The sequence below is a fragment of the Dermochelys coriacea genome, chromosome 13, assembly GCF_009764565.3.
Source record: "Dermochelys coriacea isolate rDerCor1 chromosome 13, rDerCor1.pri.v4, whole genome shotgun sequence".
Classification (NCBI taxonomy): domain Eukaryota; kingdom Metazoa; phylum Chordata; order Testudines; family Dermochelyidae; genus Dermochelys; species Dermochelys coriacea.
Window position 1 is genome coordinate 38,506,425 of NC_050080.1, and position 17,423 is coordinate 38,523,847.

General features: G+C 55.9%; 3 protein-coding genes across 5 annotated transcripts; 2 read left to right on the forward strand and 1 right to left on the reverse strand.

The window, feature by feature from the left end:
* The first annotated feature begins 99 nt into the window (after positions 1-99).
* On the forward strand, positions 100-3,381 carry PSME2 (proteasome activator subunit 2). The gene is made up of 11 exons (XM_038369145.2): positions 100-239; positions 709-741; positions 832-894; positions 1,135-1,224; positions 1,314-1,356; positions 1,433-1,530; positions 1,734-1,802; positions 1,881-1,948; positions 2,183-2,237; positions 2,421-2,507; positions 3,237-3,381. The coding sequence occupies exons 1-11, from the start codon at positions 192-194 to the stop codon at positions 3,315-3,317; spliced, it is 735 nt and encodes a 244-aa protein (XP_038225073.1). The 5' UTR covers positions 100-191; the 3' UTR covers positions 3,318-3,381.
* Positions 3,382-3,782: 401 nt separating this feature from the next.
* Positions 3,783-8,386, forward strand: EMC9 (ER membrane protein complex subunit 9). Of its 2 annotated transcripts, XM_038369150.2 has the most exons (6): positions 3,783-3,853; positions 4,446-4,644; positions 7,405-7,481; positions 7,559-7,628; positions 7,815-7,909; positions 8,078-8,386. In XM_038369150.2, exons 2-6 carry the CDS (start codon positions 4,447-4,449, stop codon positions 8,256-8,258), a joined length of 621 nt encoding a protein of 206 aa, XP_038225078.1. In that variant the 5' UTR covers positions 3,783-3,853; position 4,446; the 3' UTR covers positions 8,259-8,386. The 2 variants fall into 2 exon arrangements, with proteins under 2 accessions (XP_038225078.1, XP_038225077.1); XM_038369149.2 differs by lacking the exon at positions 3,783-3,853 and having other exon boundaries at positions 4,397-4,644.
* Positions 8,387-8,785: 399 nt separating this feature from the next.
* Positions 8,786-16,494, reverse strand: PSME1 (proteasome activator subunit 1). 2 transcript variants are annotated; one of them, XM_038369143.2, is made up of 11 exons: positions 16,114-16,494; positions 15,633-15,665; positions 15,337-15,399; positions 14,824-14,925; positions 14,416-14,461; positions 14,199-14,296; positions 13,221-13,289; positions 13,074-13,141; positions 10,035-10,089; positions 9,752-9,838; positions 8,786-9,447 (listed from the first exon to the last, which is right to left on the reverse strand). In XM_038369143.2, the coding sequence occupies exons 1-11, from the start codon at positions 16,150-16,152 to the stop codon at positions 9,367-9,369; spliced, it is 741 nt and encodes a 246-aa protein (XP_038225071.1). In that variant the 5' UTR covers positions 16,153-16,494; the 3' UTR covers positions 8,786-9,366. The 2 variants fall into 2 exon arrangements, with proteins under 2 accessions (XP_038225071.1, XP_043351895.1); XM_043495960.1 differs by lacking the exon at positions 16,114-16,494 and adding an exon at positions 15,770-15,847 and having other exon boundaries at positions 15,633-15,734.
* Between the last annotated feature and the right edge of the window lie 929 nt (positions 16,495-17,423).

Consider the following 17,423-nt stretch of genomic DNA (forward strand, 5'->3'; position numbering starts at 1 on the left):
GGCAGGAGGTTTCAGGGTACCCCAAGGCTGGCGGGGCCGGCGGGGGGCAGGAAGTCTCAGGGTACCCCAAGGCTGGCAGTGGGGGGCAGGGCCGGCAGGGGGCGGGCCGGGGGGCGGGCCGGGCGAAGTGAAATCGAAAGGGGTCAGAGCCGGGCCCCGGGGACAGACGCAGACGGACCCGGACCCGGACCATGGCCAAGGCCTGCGCTGTGAAAGTCAGCGGCGAGTCCCGCCGGCAGGTGGGGGCCCCTACATGTGGGGTGCAGTGGGGGTGCAGTGAGATCGGGGGTGCAGTGGGGGGGTGCGGTGAGATCGGGGGGCAAGGAAAGGGATGGAAACCGGTCCCCCCAGGACCCCACAACTCGTGCGTCTCCCCCGGGGATCCCCCTTCCGCTTCCCCCGGGGAATCCCCGAGGCGGCCACGTGCTGCGGGGGGAGGGGATCGGCAGGGGGCGCCGTGGGCAGGGGGAGGGGGCCGGCGGGGGTGCTCTGGGGCGAGGGGTCGGCAGGGGGCGCCGAGGGGCAGGGAGAAGGGCCCAGCTGGCTGTGGGGCACGGGGCCAGCAGGGGCACTGTGCCGTGGGGAGGGGGAGTCACCAGGGAGCACCGTGCTGTAGGGAGGGGGATTGGGGGGGACTTGAGCCCTGTGTTTGGGGCTGTGACCCACCCCAGACTCAGCTGCCTTTTCTTGCCCTCTCCGTATTTTTAGGTCGAGCTCTTCAGGGAATCTCTCTTCAAGGAGGTAAATCTGCCCCCCCATGATTAACTGTCCCCCACTTGGTCTAATTGCCCCCCAAATACCCCCTGTGACCCCTCTCTTCCCCCCCCCCAGGCCGAGCAATTCCTGTCGACCTTTTTACCCCAAAAAATCTTTCAACTGGACAAATTCTTGAAGGTAAGAATGCCCCCTCCCCATGCACCCCCAAACTCCCCCATGCGCTGTCAGTACCCCCCTGTGATGGGACCCTCCAACAGCCCTCTGGTGCCCCTAGATCCCCCGGTGGGATCCCCCACATCCCACCCTGGGGTCGCCCCCCACACTGTCAGTGCCCCCCCAGGTTGGCCCTCACACTACTGGGGCCCCCCCTTCAGCTGGGAGACCACCCCCCCACAGGTAACTTTGCCGTCACTGCAGGAGGATTCGTTGAACATCAAGGATCTCTCGACGCTCCGGGCTCCCCTGGATATCCCCATCCCCGACCCACCCCCCAAGGATGAGGATGAGGTGAGTTTTGGGGTAACTCCCCTTCCGCATATCACACCACCCCCTGCTGGCGAGGGGCTGACCCGTTTCCTGTCCCCTTTGCCCCCCAGGACTCAGCTAACATGGAGACTGATAAGGAGGAGAAGAAGGAGGGTGAGTTTTGGGGGGGCAGGATTTGGGGTGGCTGTGTTGGGCTGTGGACTCACCTCCTGTTCTCTCCCCCCCCCAGCTCCCAAATGTGGCTACCTGAAGGGCAATGAGGCCATGGTGATGCTGCTGGGCCGGGTCAAGCCGGAGGTGCGGGAGCTGAAGGAGAAATGTGTTTTGGTGAGCCTCCCCAACCCCAACCCCACCCCTGAAGCAGTGCCCACAATGGGTGGAGGATGCCAGGGCTGGGAGCGTTCCTTCAGCAGTGCCCCCAGGGCTGGGAGCTTCCCTGCAATGGTGCCCCCAATGTGCGGGGGACACCAGGGCTGCAAGCTTCCCCTTAGCAGTGCCCTGGCCCCCTCTCACTGTCTGTCTGTCCCCAGGTCATCACCTGGATCCATCACCTGATCCCCAGAATTGAGGATGGGAACGATTTTGGGGTGGCCATTCAGGTAAGGCCCTCTCAGCCCCCCCTGCCGGTCTCCCCTCTTGCAGGCACCCCAATCTCACCCCAAACTTCCACCCCGCAGGAGAAGGTGCTGGAGCGGGTGACAGCCATCAAGACCAAGGTCGAGGGCTTCCAGACAGCCATTTCCAAGTGAGTTTTGCCCTCCCCCATCTCTGCCCCAGGGCATTGTGGGTCACCCCCCCCCAACCATGTCTCTGCCTCAGGGCAGGGTGGGTAATTGCTTACATTGGCTTCCATTCCTACATACTCCACATTGGTGCCCCAGCCCCAGGTCACTGTGGGTAATGCCCTTCCCATGGGCGTCTGTGCCCCAGGGCACCATGGGTAATGATCTGGGCCTGCTCTCTCTCTCTCCACCCCCAGATATTTCTCCGAGCGTGGAGATGCTGTGGCGAAGGCTTCGAAGGAGACCCACGTGGTAAGTGATCAGGGGCTGCGAGCATCTCCACAGTAGTGCCCTGAGCCGGGGGGACTAGGGGTCTCTGGGGCTGTGAGCTTCCCCACAGCAGTGCCCTGAGCCGAGGGGGTGGGGGGCTCCAGGGCTGTGAGCTTCCCCATAGCAGTGCCCCCAACCAGGCTAACCAGCATCCCCTGCCCCCAGATGGATTACCGGACTCTGGTCCACGAGCGGGACGAAGCAGTGTATGGGGAGATCCGGACCGTGGTGCTGGACATTCGGGGCTTCTATGTGAGTATGGGAGGCTGGGACTGGGGAGGGGACCCCAGGGCAGGTGTGGTTCTGTGGGGGTCTCAGTGAGGGCTGGGGGGGCAGGGAACAGGGAGGGGACCCCGGGGGGTGGTGGTGGTGGTTCTGTGAGGGTCTCAGTGAGGGCTGGGGGGGCAGGAAATGGGAAGGGGACCCAGGGGTGGTGGTGGTTCTGTGGGGGTCTCAGTGAGGGCGGGGTGGGCAGGAAATGGGGAGGGGACCCGGGGGGGTGGGGGTGGTTCTGTGGGGGTCTCAGTGAGGGCGGGGGGGCAGGAAATGGGGAGGGGACCCGGGGGGGTGGTGGTGGTTCTGTGGGGGTCTCAGTGAGGGCTGGGGGGCAGGAAATGGGGAGGGGATCCGGGGGGGTGGTGGTTCTGTGGGGGTCTCAGTGAGGGCTGGGGGGGCAGGGAACAGGGAGGGGACCCCGGGGGGTGGTGGTGGTTCTGTGGGGGTCTCAGTGAGGGCGGGGGGGGCAGGAAATGGGGAGGGGACCCAGGGGGGGGTGGGGGTGGTTCTGTGGGGGTCTCAGTGAGGGCGGGGGGGCAGGAAATGGGGAGGGGATCCGGGGGGGTGGTGGTTCTGTGGGGGTCTCAGTGAGGGCTGGGGGGCAGGAAATGGGGAGGGGGGCTCTGATGAGAAGGGGTTTGGTTCAGTGGGGAGTTTATCTGCCCCCCTCCAGCTCCTCTCTTTTGTCTCCCCCCCACCCCCCAGGCCGAGCTCTATCACATCCTCACCCAGAACCTGGAGAAGCTGACAAACCCCAAGGGCGAGGAGAAGCCCTCCATGTACTGAGGGCCCAGGGGCCTGCCCCTGGCGGGGGGCGGCCGGAACCAGACTGCAAATAAACAGCTGCCCCGAGCCTGCCTCCCCTGGTGGTGTTTGTGGGGAACGGGCCCCCCGGCCCCGGGGCATTGTGGGTAGCGCCCTGTCATCCCTCCACTGCGCCGAGAGACGGGTGCCCCCCCACCCCCTTTCCTCCGGCGTGCCCCGGGCACGGGGGGCAACGCCCCGCAGCCCCTCCCCCACGGGCAGGGCCGTGTCTCTGCCGGGGTCTGCAGCTCCTGCGGCTGCTCTAGGCGCCGACTCGATGGCTCCGGAGGACCTGAGGAGGCAGGGGCGGGAGCGGGGCGGCACTCAGCCAATCGGCGAAGAGAGCAGCGGCCTCGTGCCCTTCTGGGGAGGGCGCACTGACCAATCAGGGCTCAGAGAACCAAAGCGCACACTCGAGACGCGATTGGTCTACAGCCAGCCAATCAGAGGGCGAGGGGGGCAGCTTGGGGGGACCCTGACAAGCAATATCTTGGGGGGGCCTCAGTTCCCGGGGGAAGGTGGGAGCCCAGGGCAGGGCAGGCCGGCACCGCCTGGGCGGGGGGGCTGCGGGTCGGGGGGGGTCACCGGCAGGGCTAGTCGGGGGGGCCTGCGGGTCGGAGGGGTCACCGGCAGGGCTGGGCGGGGGGGGCTGCGAGTCGGGGGGGGTCACCGGCAGGGCTAGTCGGGGGGGGCTGCGGGTCGGAGGGGTCACCGGCAGGGCTGGGCGGGGGGGGCTGCGAGTCGGGGGGGGGTCACCGGCAGGGCTAGTCGGGGGGGGCTGCGGGTCGGGGGGGGCTGCAAGTCAGGGGGGGCTGCGGGTCGGGGGGGGGTCACCGGCAGGGCTGGTCGGGGGGGGCTGCGGGTCGGGGGGGGCTGCAAGTCAGGGGGGGCTGCGGGTCGGGGGGGGTCACCGGCAGGGCTGGTCGGGGGGGGCTGCAAGTCGGGGGGTCACCAGCAGGGCTGGTCGGGGGGGGCTGCGGGTCAGAGGGGTCACCGGCAGGGCTGGGCGGCGGGCTGCGGGTCGGGAGTGAGGGGGGGCACTGGCAGGGCGGGGGGGCTGCGGGTCGGGGGGGGCCCCACCGGCCATGTTAACCCTTCGCTGTCTGGCAGGATGGCTGAGGTAGAGGTCTCTGCCCGGGCCTATGCCAAGATGTGCCTCCACGCTGCCCGGCACCCCCACGCTGCCGTCAATGGGCTGCTCCTGGGGCACCTGGGGGGCCCCCCTGAGTGTCTGTTCCTCACCGACTGCATCCCCCTTTTCCACAGCAACTTGGCGCTCAGCGTCATGCTGGAGGTGGCTCTGAACCAGGTGGGCAGCAGGGGGCGCCGTGGGTCAGGGGGCGGTCGGGGCTGGGGTGGGCTCCGTGTGGGGCAGGGGGGCTGGGGGCACTAGGTTGCAGGGGGTTTTGGGGGCTGGGTGGGGGGCTCCATGTGGAGCAGGAGGCACTGGGCAGGGGGCCTCCATGTGGAAAAGGGTTGTTGGGGTCACCAGGTCGCAGGGGGTGTTGGGGGCTGGGTGGGGGGGGCACTATGTGGGGTACCCTCCCCTCTTACAGAGGCATAGATACTAAGGTCAGAAGGGACCATTCTGATCATCTAGTCCGATCTCCTGCACAGCGCAGGCCACAGAATCTCAACCACCCACTCCTACGAAAAACCTCACCTATGTCTGAGCTATTGAAGTCCTCAAATTGTGGTTTAAAGACTTCAAGGAGCAGAGAAGCCTCCAGCAAGTGACCCGTGCCCCATGCTACAGAGGAAGGTGAAAAACCTCCAGGGCCTCTTCCAATCTGCCGTGGAGGAAAATTCCTTCCCGACCCCAAATATGGCAATCAGCTAAACCCTGAGCATATGGACATATGGGCAAGATTCACCAGCCAGATACTACAGAAAATTCTTTCCTGGGTAACTCAGATCCCATCCATCTAATATCCCATCTCAGGGGATTTGGCCTATTTACCCTGAATATTTAAAGATCAATTACTTACCAAAATCACATTATCCCATCATACCATCTCCTCCATAAACTTATCGAGTAGAATCTTAAAACCAGATAGATCTTTTGCCCCCACTGCTTCCCTTGGGAGGCTATTCCAAAACTTCACTCCTCTGACGGTTAAAAACCTTCGTCTAATTTCAAGTCTAGACTTCCTGGTGGCCAGTTTATACCCATTTGTTCTTGTGTCCACATTGGTGCTGAGCTGAAATAATTCCTCTCCCTCTCCTGTATTTATCCCTCTGATATATTTATAGAGAGCAATCATATCTCCCCTCAACGTTCTTTTAGTTAGGCTAAACAAGCCCAGCTCCTTAAGTCTCCTTTCATAAGACAAGTTTTCCATTCCTCGGATCATCCTAGTAGCCCTTCTCTGTACCTGCTCCAGTTTGAATTCATCCTTTTTAAACATGGGAGACCAGAACTGCACACAGTATTCTAGGTGAGGTCTCACCAGTGCCTTGTATAACGGTACTAAAACCTCCTTATCCCTACTGGAAATGCCTCTCCTGATGCATCCCAAAACCGCATTAGCTTTTTTCACAGCCATATCACATTGGCAGCTCATAGTCATCCTATGATCAACCAATACTCCAAGGTCCTTCTCCTCTTCCGTTACTTCTAATTGATGCGTCCCCAACTTATAACTAAAATTCTTGTTATTAATCCCTAAACGCATAACCTTACACTTCTCACTATTAAATTTCATCCTATTACTATTACTCCAGTTTACAAAGTCATCCAGATCCTCCTGTATAATATCCCGATTCTTCTCCGAATTGGCAATACCTCCCAGCTTTGTATTGTCTGCAAACTTTATTAGCACACTCCCACTTTTTGTGACAAGGTCAGTAATAAAAAGATCAAATAAGATTGGTCCCAAAACCGATCCCTGAGGAACTCCACCGGTAACCTCCCTCCAACCTGAGAGTTCGCCTTTCAGTAGGACCCGTTGCAGTCTCCCCTTTAACCAATTCCTTATCCACCTTTTGATGTTCATATTGATCCCCATCTTCTCCAATTTAACTAATAATTCCCCATGTGGCACGGTATCAAATGCTGTACTGAAATCTAGGTAAATTAGATCCACTGCATTTCCTTTGTCTAAAAAATCTGTTACCTTTTCAAAAAAGGAGATTAGGTTGGTTTGGCACGATCTACCTTTTGTAAAACCATGTTGTATTTTGTCCCATTTACCATTGACTTCAATGTCCTTAACTAATTTCTCCTTCAAAATTTTTTCCAGGACCTTGCATACTACAGATGTCAAACTAACTGGCCTGTAGTTACCCGGATCACTTTTTTTTTCCTTTCTTAAAAATAGGAACTATATTAGCAATTCTCCAATCATTCGGTACTACTCCTGAGTTTACAGATTCATTAAAAATTCTTGCTAATGGGCTTGCAATTTCAGGTGCCAATTCTTTTAATATTCTTGGATGAAGATTATCTGGGCCCCCCGATTTAGTCCCATTAAGCTGTTTCAGTTTCGCTTCTACCTCAGATATGGTAATATCTACCTCTATATCGTTATTCCCATTTGTCATGCTACCATTATCCCTAAGATCCTCTTTATTATTATTAAAGACTGAGGCAAAGTATTTGTTTAGATATTGGGCCATGCCTAGATTATCTTTAACCTCCACTCCATCCTCAGTGTTAAGCGGCCCCACTTCTTCTTTCTTAGTTTTCTTCTTATTTATATGGCTATAGAACCTTTTACTATTGGTTTTAATTCCCTTTGCAAGGTCCAACTCTACTCGACTTTTAGCCTGTCTCACTTGATCCCTACATGTTCTGACCTCAATTAGGTAGCTTTCCTTGCTGATCCCTCCTATCTTCCACTCCCTGTATGCTTTCTGCTTCTTCTTAATCACCTCTCTAAGATGCTTGCTCATCCAGCTTGGTCTACAACTCCTTCCTATGACTTTTTTCCCCTTTCTTGGGATACAGGCTTCCGATAGCTTCTGCAGTTTTGATTTAAAGTAATCCCAGGCCTCCTCTACCTTTAGATCCATAAGTTCTTCAGTCCAATCCACTTCCCTAACTAACTTGACCTGTCCCTCTCCCCAGGTCGATCTGTGGGCGTCCCGCTCTAACCTGCTGGTGGCTGGGTACTACCAGGCCAATGCCAGGCTGGACGACATGAGGTAACTTTGGGGGTCCCCAGGGGGGCAGGGAGGGGGTCCCCTTTTCCCCCCTGACATCTCTCCTGCCCCCCATGTAGCCCCACCCCACTGGCTCTGAAGATGGCTGGACGCCTGGCTGAGTTCTCTGAGGGTGCTGTGTTGATCATGGTGAGATTTGGGGGTCTGGGAGGCTAGAGGGTGCCCCCAGGGGCAGGGTGTGTGTGTGTGGGGGCTGTGGTCAGGGACCCCTGGGGGTGCCTACAGTGGGTGGGGGGTTGTGATTGACATTTGGGGAGTGGCGGGGGGATCTTCCCAGTGTGGCCCCCAACTGCCCCCCCTTCTCCCTCCCCCCAGCTGGATAACCAGAAACTGACTCTGAACCCCCGTGTGCCCCCCGTCATCGTGCTGGAGAAGCAGGATCGGCACTGGCTCCCCAAGGACAAGAACCTGTGAGTGGGGTTCCCCCCAAACCCACCATGGGCCCTCCACACTACCCATCCCCTGGGAATGGGACCCAGGTGTCCAGGATGGTGCCCCACAGGCTCCCAGCCCTCAGGGTGACCGGGGATGGGACTCAGGCGTCCGGGACTCACCTCGCCCCCTCCTGTCTTTTTCAGAGTCATGTGGCGCGACTGGGAATCCTCCCGCCACATTTGCAAGTCCCTGCTGGAGGCTAAAGCTCACACCCGATTGGTTGACTTCGACGCCCACCTCGATGACATCAGACGGGACTGGACCAATCAGCACCTCAACACCGAGATCATCCGGCTGGTGTCTGTCGCCAATGGCAGTGCCTGAAGGACCCTATTGGCTGGCCTGGGGAAGCCGGGGCTGTATTCTGATTGGCCTGTTTGGAACAATGGCACACCCCCATTGGCTGGCCTAGATGCCAATTCACCCCGAAGTAAAGACTCAACTGACTTTCACTGATTCCTTTATATTTATTCCACCCATTCCCCTCCCCCCAGATTGGCCCCTCCCCCAACAAGCCCAGACTCCTACCCCTTGGCCTCACATCAGACCCCCAATGTTAAATTTAGGTCCTGTTTTTGGCTACGTTTTTGCAGATTTCACAGTTTTTTATTTTGGCCTTTAATTTCCTTCGTTTTATTTTTATTTCTTTCCTTTTCGGCACCTGATTGTTCCATTGTTTTCCCAGCATCCTCCTCCCCCTAAGCGATGGGCGTTGGACAGCAAAAAACCAAAGGCCATTCAATACCCCAAACCTCCTGACATGCAAAATATGACCATAAAAACCCCCAAGGAATTGTCTAGAACACCCCGTTCACTGCTGTCTGACCCAACAGAATTTGGGGGCTGTTTTCTTTCCATTCGTTCATTTATTTTATTGCAACTCCTTAAAATGCTAAGGACCATAAAGCAAAAATAGTTGTGAAAAGGACAAAATATGGAATTAAAATGCCAAAAAACTACAGTTCTGGGGGCAAAACCTTCCATTTAACGCAGTGTTTTGGATTTCTTGGATTTGTTTTTAGATTCATGGTTTCTATTTCATGACACCTGTCGTATTAAATTTCTCTCATTTGTCTGTTTTACAGCTTTTCTTCATTGTGGGCAGGTGAAGTTTTGGCATTTCATGCAGACTTGGGGGCAGAGAATTTGTTGCCATCAGATCTCGTCCTTTCATTAATATTTTTGCTGCTTAATTTCCTTAATTTTTTTTGTATCCTTAAAATTATTTCACAATTTTGTTTTGGGCTGTTCAATTTCCTTTTTTGATGAAGTTTTTGGCATTTCTTTGTGCAGGTTTTGATTTTAAAAAAAGGCAAAACCCTTAAAGCTCTATTTTTCTGATCAGCAGCAGGTGGCAAGACAGGAAGTCCCGCCTTTGCCTCTCTTTCCAATCCGCCCTGTGATTTGGTGGAGGCCAGAGGTGAAAGGTGGTTCAGTAAATCATGCCCTTGGTTTCTCCCCGCGGCTTCTTGATCTTCTCAAAGTTCTTGACCACGATGTCGTAAAGAATGGCCTGGGGGTGGGAGGAGATGGGAGAGTCGGTCTAGTATCGGGGTGCTGCTGGCTTCTAGGGGTGAGGCTAAATTAGGGGTTCACCTCTGTCCCTACCCTGAAGGATCCAGGTCTTCTGGGGTCCATTTAATGTTGGCCTTCAGCCCCCAACCCAAACCCACTCCCTCCCAGAGAAGCCCCCCAACTCGGCAGTCTCTCCTTTCCCAGATGGCTGAGGCTGGGGCAGCTGAGAGTGCACTCTCCCAGCTATTCCCCTCAATTCCCTTGGCTCCAACCCTCTTGATTCTCCCCAGCCCCCCACTCACATAGAGGTTCCGGATTTCCATCACCATCAGCCGGATCTCAGCGTATTGCGCCTCGTCCAATTCATGCACCAGCTGCCGGTAATCGCCCTGCGGGGGTCAGAGCCGGGGAAATGAGAGGCCAGTGTCTCCTCCCCACCAGCCCTGGCGTCCGGGCACCCCCCCTCCCACGCAGTGGGGAACCCTGGCATCCGGGCACCCCCCCTCCCACGCAGTAGGGAACCCTGGCATCCGGGCACCCCCCTCCCCACGCAGTCCGGGAGCCGCACCCATCTCAGACACTGACCACATGAGGATTCTTGGCCGCTTTAGCCACCGCGTCGCCTCTCTCGGAAAAATACCTGTGGGCGGGGGGGGAGGGGATCAGAAGTCAGAGCTGAAGTCCCAAATTGGGGGGCGAGGACGGATGAGCTGGGGGGGGGACTCATTGCTGGGAAGGGGGGCCTGGAGGCGGCTTCCCCCAAGGGTAGCTCAATCTCTCCATAGTGCGACGCTCACAAAGTGTTGGGGCAGTGAGAATTTCCTTGTTTTCTACTCTCCCAACTTAACAAAATTGCAGAAAACGTAACACAACCCCCCCGAACCAGAACACTATCTGCATTTAACGAAGTTAAGTTGCATTCAAACCCTCTTTTTGCCGCGTTCATTTACTTTGCACTGAGCAGCATTTGTTACGTTTCCTTCAGGGGTGGGTGCTTTGGTTTTGCAAGACTGAAACTAAAATCGGAAATGCCAAATTTTTCATCTTGAGGAAACACCAACGACCAAGGAATTTTAGTGTGCACAAATATTGATCCCTGCAAAGTATTATGGCTCCTTGTACTAACCACAAATTCGATTTGTAACACACAACTGTATGTGCAAAACCGAGAGGCTTGCAACGACAAAATCAAACTGGCTGTCACTTTGGGTTGCAATCAGAAAGGAGTTTTTTAAAAATTCAATATTAAAGGTCGCAAAACAAATTTAAAAGACAATGAAAGGCCATTTTCAAATGTTTGCAATTTTCATATATTGCACTCAAAGCCATTAATTGTTATTAATTTGCTCTCTTTTTACGGCCTCCATTAATTTTGCATCAATTATTTTCCACATTTAAGATTCCTTGAGGGGTTTTTTAGATTAAAAATTTGATGGGTGATAGATTTTGCATTTCAATTGTTTTTGCAACCTGTAGTATTTTGCATTTGACACAATTCATTGGCGTTAAACGTTCCTCTCTTGTGGCGAGCGCTGGTTTTTTGGTTTTTTTTTGCATTTTATATTTGGTTTTGTATTCTAATCCTACGTACAGCCGTTGCCGGTTTGCACTGGAAAATTTCCCCTTCACTGTTTTTCAGTGTTTTTTTATATTTTCATTTTTTTCTTTATTCTGGCAAACTAAAATGTTTTCCATTGGACAGAAGTTTTTTGCATTCTGGAAACTAACTTTTTTTTGCTAGTTTTCAAGCTTAAATGTTGTATGGAAACTTAAGTTTTATTGCATTTAATTTCCTTTTTTTTTTTTTTGGGCAGGACAATTTTGCATTTACTCTTTTCAGCTTTATTAATTGCAAATTCAGTTGCTAATTCCACAAACATGTACCTGTGCTTAATTTTAGGCCTCTTACTCATGATACTAACACCCAGTAGTAAAGTTAAGCACATGTATAATACGTGTTTGTAGGATTGTGGCTTAAAGGTTTTTATAATCTTTACATTTTGCATTGAACAAATGTTTTTTTACAGTAACCTTTCCCCTTTGCATCCCTCACATTTTCCATTTAATGGTTTTTGCATCTACCGACACTATGCATTTTAACTCCCTTTGTAAATTACAAAATATGAAGGCTGCAAAGGAAAGGGAAAAGTGTAACACAAAAATTCTTAAAATATCAACTATCAAGGTTGTAAAGTCAAAATAATTGTAATGCACAAATGGTTGCTAAATGCAAAATCTTAAGGTTGTTTTAAAAAGGAGGCAATTTAAAATGCACATTTTAAGCTTGGGGGGGCAGGAAGCAGAATGTGTGTGGGCAGAGAGAAATTTTTAATGCAAACCAATGTTATGAAATGCAAGTGTTATGGTTCGGAAACAAAAATTAAATGCAGGAAAATGTTCAAAGTAAAAAAATAAACCTGCCAAATTAGGGAATTTTAGTGCATAAAAAAGGGAAAGTACTGAGGGCCTCAACATATCTTTTTTGCTTGTTGGTTTGTTTGCATTTTAGTTTCCTTAATTTGACTTTTGAAAATTAAAATTCTTGCATTTAATTCAGAAAATGGCTGTGAAGGGACTGAGAAAACAATTGTTTTGGATGAAACTAAAGGCCAATTTAACTCGGGGAAACAAATGTGAAAACATTTCAAATGGACAACAGTAATTTGCAAACAAATAGAAATTTAATGGAAAACCCCTTGGAAGTGCAGAACTTTAAGGCTGCAGAAACAAGCCAAGTAAACTCAAATTTGATTTTTAAACAGGTTTTTTTAAATTAAAATTAAGTGGCAAATTTTCAATTCCCCAAAACACCAAACCAAACGGCCACCAAAACTTAAAGGTTGAGAACTTCATTAAATGCAAACGTTCTAATTGTAAATGAAAAAGAAAAAGCAACAACTTGTGAAATGCAAAATGGTCTTTTTGTCACCTTAACATGTCACATTTCACAAAGATTTTGCATTAAAATGTTCTTTTTCTAGTCAATGCTTATCGGTTTCCCACTGAAGGAAGTTACTTAGGCATTAAAATGTCCTTGGTTTCTGATGACCCTAAAACTTTTGCTGTGAACAAAACTTTCCACCCCCCATTTTTACAGAAACCTTCCTCTCTTTTGCAGCATATTAAAAACATGAACAAACTTGGTGTCGTTTTTAATTGCCTCCTTTTGGGGGCCAAGCTTAAAAAAATTGCATTTCAACAACATTTGGCATTTTAATTCCTCACGTGTGAAAATGTTTGCTTTTAATGAGGATTTTTGGCATTTAATTTCCTTGTTTTTTTAAATAAATTTCTCAGTGTTGGACAAAGTGCTTGGTATTTAATTTCCTTGGGGGTTTTGCAAGCGTAAAACATGGCACTGAATGAAGTTGTTGCCATTTCGATTCCTTGCGTTGTTGGGAAAAAATCCAGTTTCTCGGCAATTAGCTCCCTTGGATTTTTCGAATTCTTATTCCCCCTGCATTTAACAGCGGCTTTTGCCCTTGAATTTTCTTGGTTCTTGTGGGTGGTTGGTTGATTCTTTGTCATGCTTTTAACCAAGTTGACTGGGACAGGGTGGGGAGGGGAGGGGTCGTCCCTGGCTTGGATTTGGGGGCAAAGGGGTCCCCCAAAATTGGGACTCACTTGGAGATCTGGGTCTGAAATCCTTCCAGCTTTGTCCGCAAGGCCGTCATCAGCTCAAACACCTTCTCCTGGGGAGGGGGAGAGGGGGGTTAATGAGCCGGGTGGGTGGGGAAAGAGGGGGGCAGGCTGGAGAGGGGGGGCACTCACCTGGACTGCAACCCCAAAATTGTTGCCGTCTTCGATACGGGGCACCTGGAGTTGAACCCAGACAGTGACCTGGGGGAGAGAGAGCGAGACCATGAGTGTGTGTCTGTCTGTCCCTGCTGCCCCCTGCTGGAGGGGATGGGACCTGCTGGATGTGTTACCCAGGGGTGCCGTGCATCCTCTTGTGCTGTGTGCAAGGGGCGAGCGTCGTGCAGGGGGCGTGTTGCATGGTGGCCTGGCCGGGGTCATGTTGTGCGCACAGGGGATGAGCGTCGTGCAGGGGGCATGTTGCATGGTGGCCTGGCCGGGGTCATGTTGTGCGCACAGGGGATGAGCGTCGTGCAGGGGGCGTGTTGCTTGGTGGCCTGGCCGGGGTCATGTTGTGCGCGCAGGGGATGAGCGTCGTGCAGGGGGCGTGTTGCACAGTGGCCTGGCCGGGATCATGTGCGCATGGGGGACGAGCGTCATGCAGAGTGCGTGTTGCATGGTGACCTGGCGGGGGTTGTGTTGTGCACACGGGGGCAAGTGTCGTGCAGGGTGCGTGTTGCACGGTGGCCTGGCTGGGGTCGTGTTGTGCACACGGGGGCAAGTGTTGTGCAGGGTGCGTGTTGCACGGTGGCCTGGCCGGGGTCGTGTTGTGCACACGGGGGGCGAGCGTCGTGCAGGGGGCGTGTTGCATGATGACCTGGCGGGGGTCATGTTGTGCGCATGGGAGACGAGCATCGTGCAGGGTGTGTATTGCACAGTGACCTGGCGGAGGTCGTGTTGTGCACACGGGGACAAGTGTTGTGCAGGGTGCGTGTTCCACAGTGGCCTGGCCGGGGTCATGTTGTGCGTACGGGGGGTGAGCGTCGTGCAGGGAGTGTGTTTTACGGTGACCTGACCAGGGTCGTCTTGTGCGCATGGGGGCGAGCATTGTGCAGGGGGTGTGTTGCACGGTGACCTGGCCAGGGTCGTGCTGTGGGTCCGTCTCGTACTCACCAGCCCCAGCTCCTCCTTGGCGCCCTGGATTTCGGCTTTCACCCGGCTCACCAGCCCCACAACTGTCTCGTTGCTGCTCACAGGGCCACAGGGGGGCGCTGGGGAGAGACAGAAAAATGGGGGAGTTGGACCCACAGACCCCCCCAGAAGCAATGGGGGGCAGGGGCCCAACCCCCATCAATGGAGGGCCTCCCCAAGATCTGGGCCCCCCACTCACCTTTATCCTCCTCCTCCGACTTCTTCTCATCCTTCTTCTCTTCCTTCTGCCCCAGGACGAGAAGGACAGGGAGAAAATGGGGGTGTTGGATGGGGCTCCCAGGCCCCCCCCAAACACCCTCCTCCCTTGAGGGGTGACCGAGCTATAGAACCCCCCCATCCTCCCAAATTTCCTCCTGGCCACGGAAGAACCAAATGTGAAAATGGAGGTAAAAAGACCCCCCAGACCTGCCCCCAAATTCTCCCCCCCTCCGGTGAACCCCCAAAAGAACAAAGTGAGAAAATGGTGGTGCAGGGAGGGAGACAGCCCCAGATCTGCCCCATGGGTTTGTGGGCCCCTCATGACCTGAGCCCTGCCCCCATTCTCAGCTGTCACGCCAGGGGGCGTGTTGGGGTCCCCCCAACTCACCTTGCGGCGCTCGGCTTTGGCCTTCTCCTTGGCAGGGTCGGGGATGGGGATGTCAAGTGGGGCCCGAAGGGACTCGAGGTCCCCCACGTTCAGTGCCGGGTCCTGGGGGGATGGGGAGGTGGTGAGCAGCTGGACCCCCTGGAGTGACCTTTCACCCTCTGCCCCAACCCTTCTCTCCTGGCCCCCCACTTTCCCCCCAATTCTCCTTCTCAGCTCCCCATGATCCCTTCACCCTTGTCTCCTGAGTCACCAATCCTGTTCCCAGCCCCCCATAATTCCCCCATCCCCTTCCAGCCCCACATTCCCCCAAACTCCTTTTTGCCCCCACCCCCAAATCTGCCTCCCACCCTCTGCCCCCCAAAACCCTCTATCGTCCCTCCCTGCTCCCTTCCCCCCCCAGCCTCCTGACGATTCCCTTAAATCCCCCCAACCCATGTCCCAGGCAAACCCATATCCCCCCTCCAACCCCATCCTCTGCCCCCCATTAATCCTCCCACCCTGCCCCCCAAATACCTTGAGGAAAGCATCCAGCTGAGTCATCTTAGTGGGGAACTTGGTCCCAACTAGTGCTTCAGCCTGGTGGGTGGGGAAGAGGGTCAGTGGGGGGGGCCACTGCTGGGGGGAAGCTCGCAGCCCCTTGTCCCCCTCCCTCCCACTGGCTGGGGGCACTGCCGCGGGGAAGCTCAAAGCCCCTTGTCCCCTCCCTCCCGCTGGCTAGGGGCACTGCTGGGGGGAAGCTCACAGCCCCTTGTCCCCCTCCCTCCCACTGGCTGGGGACACTGCTGGGGGGGAAGCTCACAGCGTCTCACCTGGGCGCAGAGCTGGGTCCGGAAGGAATCCACCTGGGGGGGGGGAAAGAAATTGGGGGGGTCAAATGTCCCAGCAGGACGCTCCCTCCGCGTCGTCCCCACCTGGGCACCCCGCCAACCCACATACCCCCCCCCACCCCGGGCACGCCGCCAGGCCCCGACACCCGATCCCCCCGGCCACCTGCCCGGCCTTGCCCCATCTGCGCTGGTGATGGGGCATGGAGGAGCCCTCCCCCCGCCTGGGAACCGACTGCCCCATGGAAACCTCTCCCCTGGGGTCACTGCGCTGCCCCCTCGGGCTTGGGGAAGGACAGAGACCCCCTCACCTACCCCCAGTTGCACCCCAAATTCCCCAGGCAGCCCCCTCCGCTCTCCCGAACCCCTCCGAGCCCAGCCCCCCTCCGCGTCCTCCTAACCAGGCCCCACATAAATCTGCCGCCACCCCCCGTCCCGTCTTTCCCCAGCCAGGGCCCCCCCTCACCTGAGCCTCGGCCTGGGGGCTGACCCGCAGCGCAGTCATGGCGGGAGGGTCGCTGGGGGGCGCGTGGCGGGGGGGGATGATGGTGCGAGTTGACAAGTGAAAACGAAAGTGACGGAGCGCGGGTGGATGCCGAGCGCGAGGGGCGGGTCCGAGCTGCGAGCTTCCCCCGGCAGTGCCCCCTGTGGGGGAGGGATGGCCGGGCTGCGAGCTTCCCCCGGCAGTGCCCGCTGTGGGGGAGGGATGGCCGGGCTGCGAGCTTCCCCCGGCAGTGCCCCCCGTGGGGGAGGGATGGCCGGGCTGCGAGCTTCCCCTGGCAGTGCCGCCCGTGGGGGAGGGATGGCCGGGCTGCGAGCTTCCCCCGGCAGTGCCCCCTGTGGGGGAGGGATGGCCAGGCTGCGAGCTTCCCCTGGCAGTGCCGCCCGTGGGGGAGGGATGGCCAGGCTGCAAGCTTCCCCTGGCAGTGTCCCCAGGCAGGGAGGTAGGTCCAGGCTGAGAGCTTCCCCCAGCTGCGATCCTAGTGGGGGACGGGATGGCCAGGGTGCGAGCTTCCCCCAGCAGTGCCTCCAAGGGGTGAGATGTGTGTGTCCATGCTGCAAGCTTCCCCCACCAGTGCCCCCAGGGGGCGGGGTATATGGTTCCAGGCTGTGAGCTTGCCCCACCAGTGCCCCCATGGGGGAGGGATGGTCGAGCTTTCCCCCCCCGTAGTGCCCCCCATGGGGGAAGGTATGGCCAGGCTGTGAGCTTCCCCCAGCAGTGCCCCGGGGGTGAAGTGTGTGTGTGTCTGTGCTGCAAGCTTCCCCCACAGTGCCCGCAGGGGGTGGAGTGTATAGCCCCAGCCTGGGAGCTTCCCCCTCCACCCCCACAGTGCCCCCAGCTGTGGGAGTGGGGTTGCTGAGCTGGGAGCTTCCCACAGTAGTGCCCTCTGCTAGGGGGGGAAGGAGGAGTCCAGGGCTGCGAGATTACGCCCAGGCTAATCCCCTGAATGCCAGGGTCCCTTCCCCCATCGCTCCCATGCCGCGAGCATCCCCCCTCCCCGGATGCCTCGGTCCCCCTGTCCCAGCAACCCCAATAAATCACAGCAACAGGCTTTTCCCCACTGAGGGCAGGTGGCCATGTTTTATTTGGGCCCCGGATGCCGGGGTCCTGCTGCTGTTATTCACTCCATGCTGGGATCCCCCAGCGCCCTAGGGCCCCATCCCTGAGTTAACACCCCCACCACAGGAAGGGGGGACCTCCATTCCTCCCCCGACACTTGGGTTTCCTCCCCTCACAACCCCCAACTCCCAGACACCTAGGTTCTCCCCCATAAG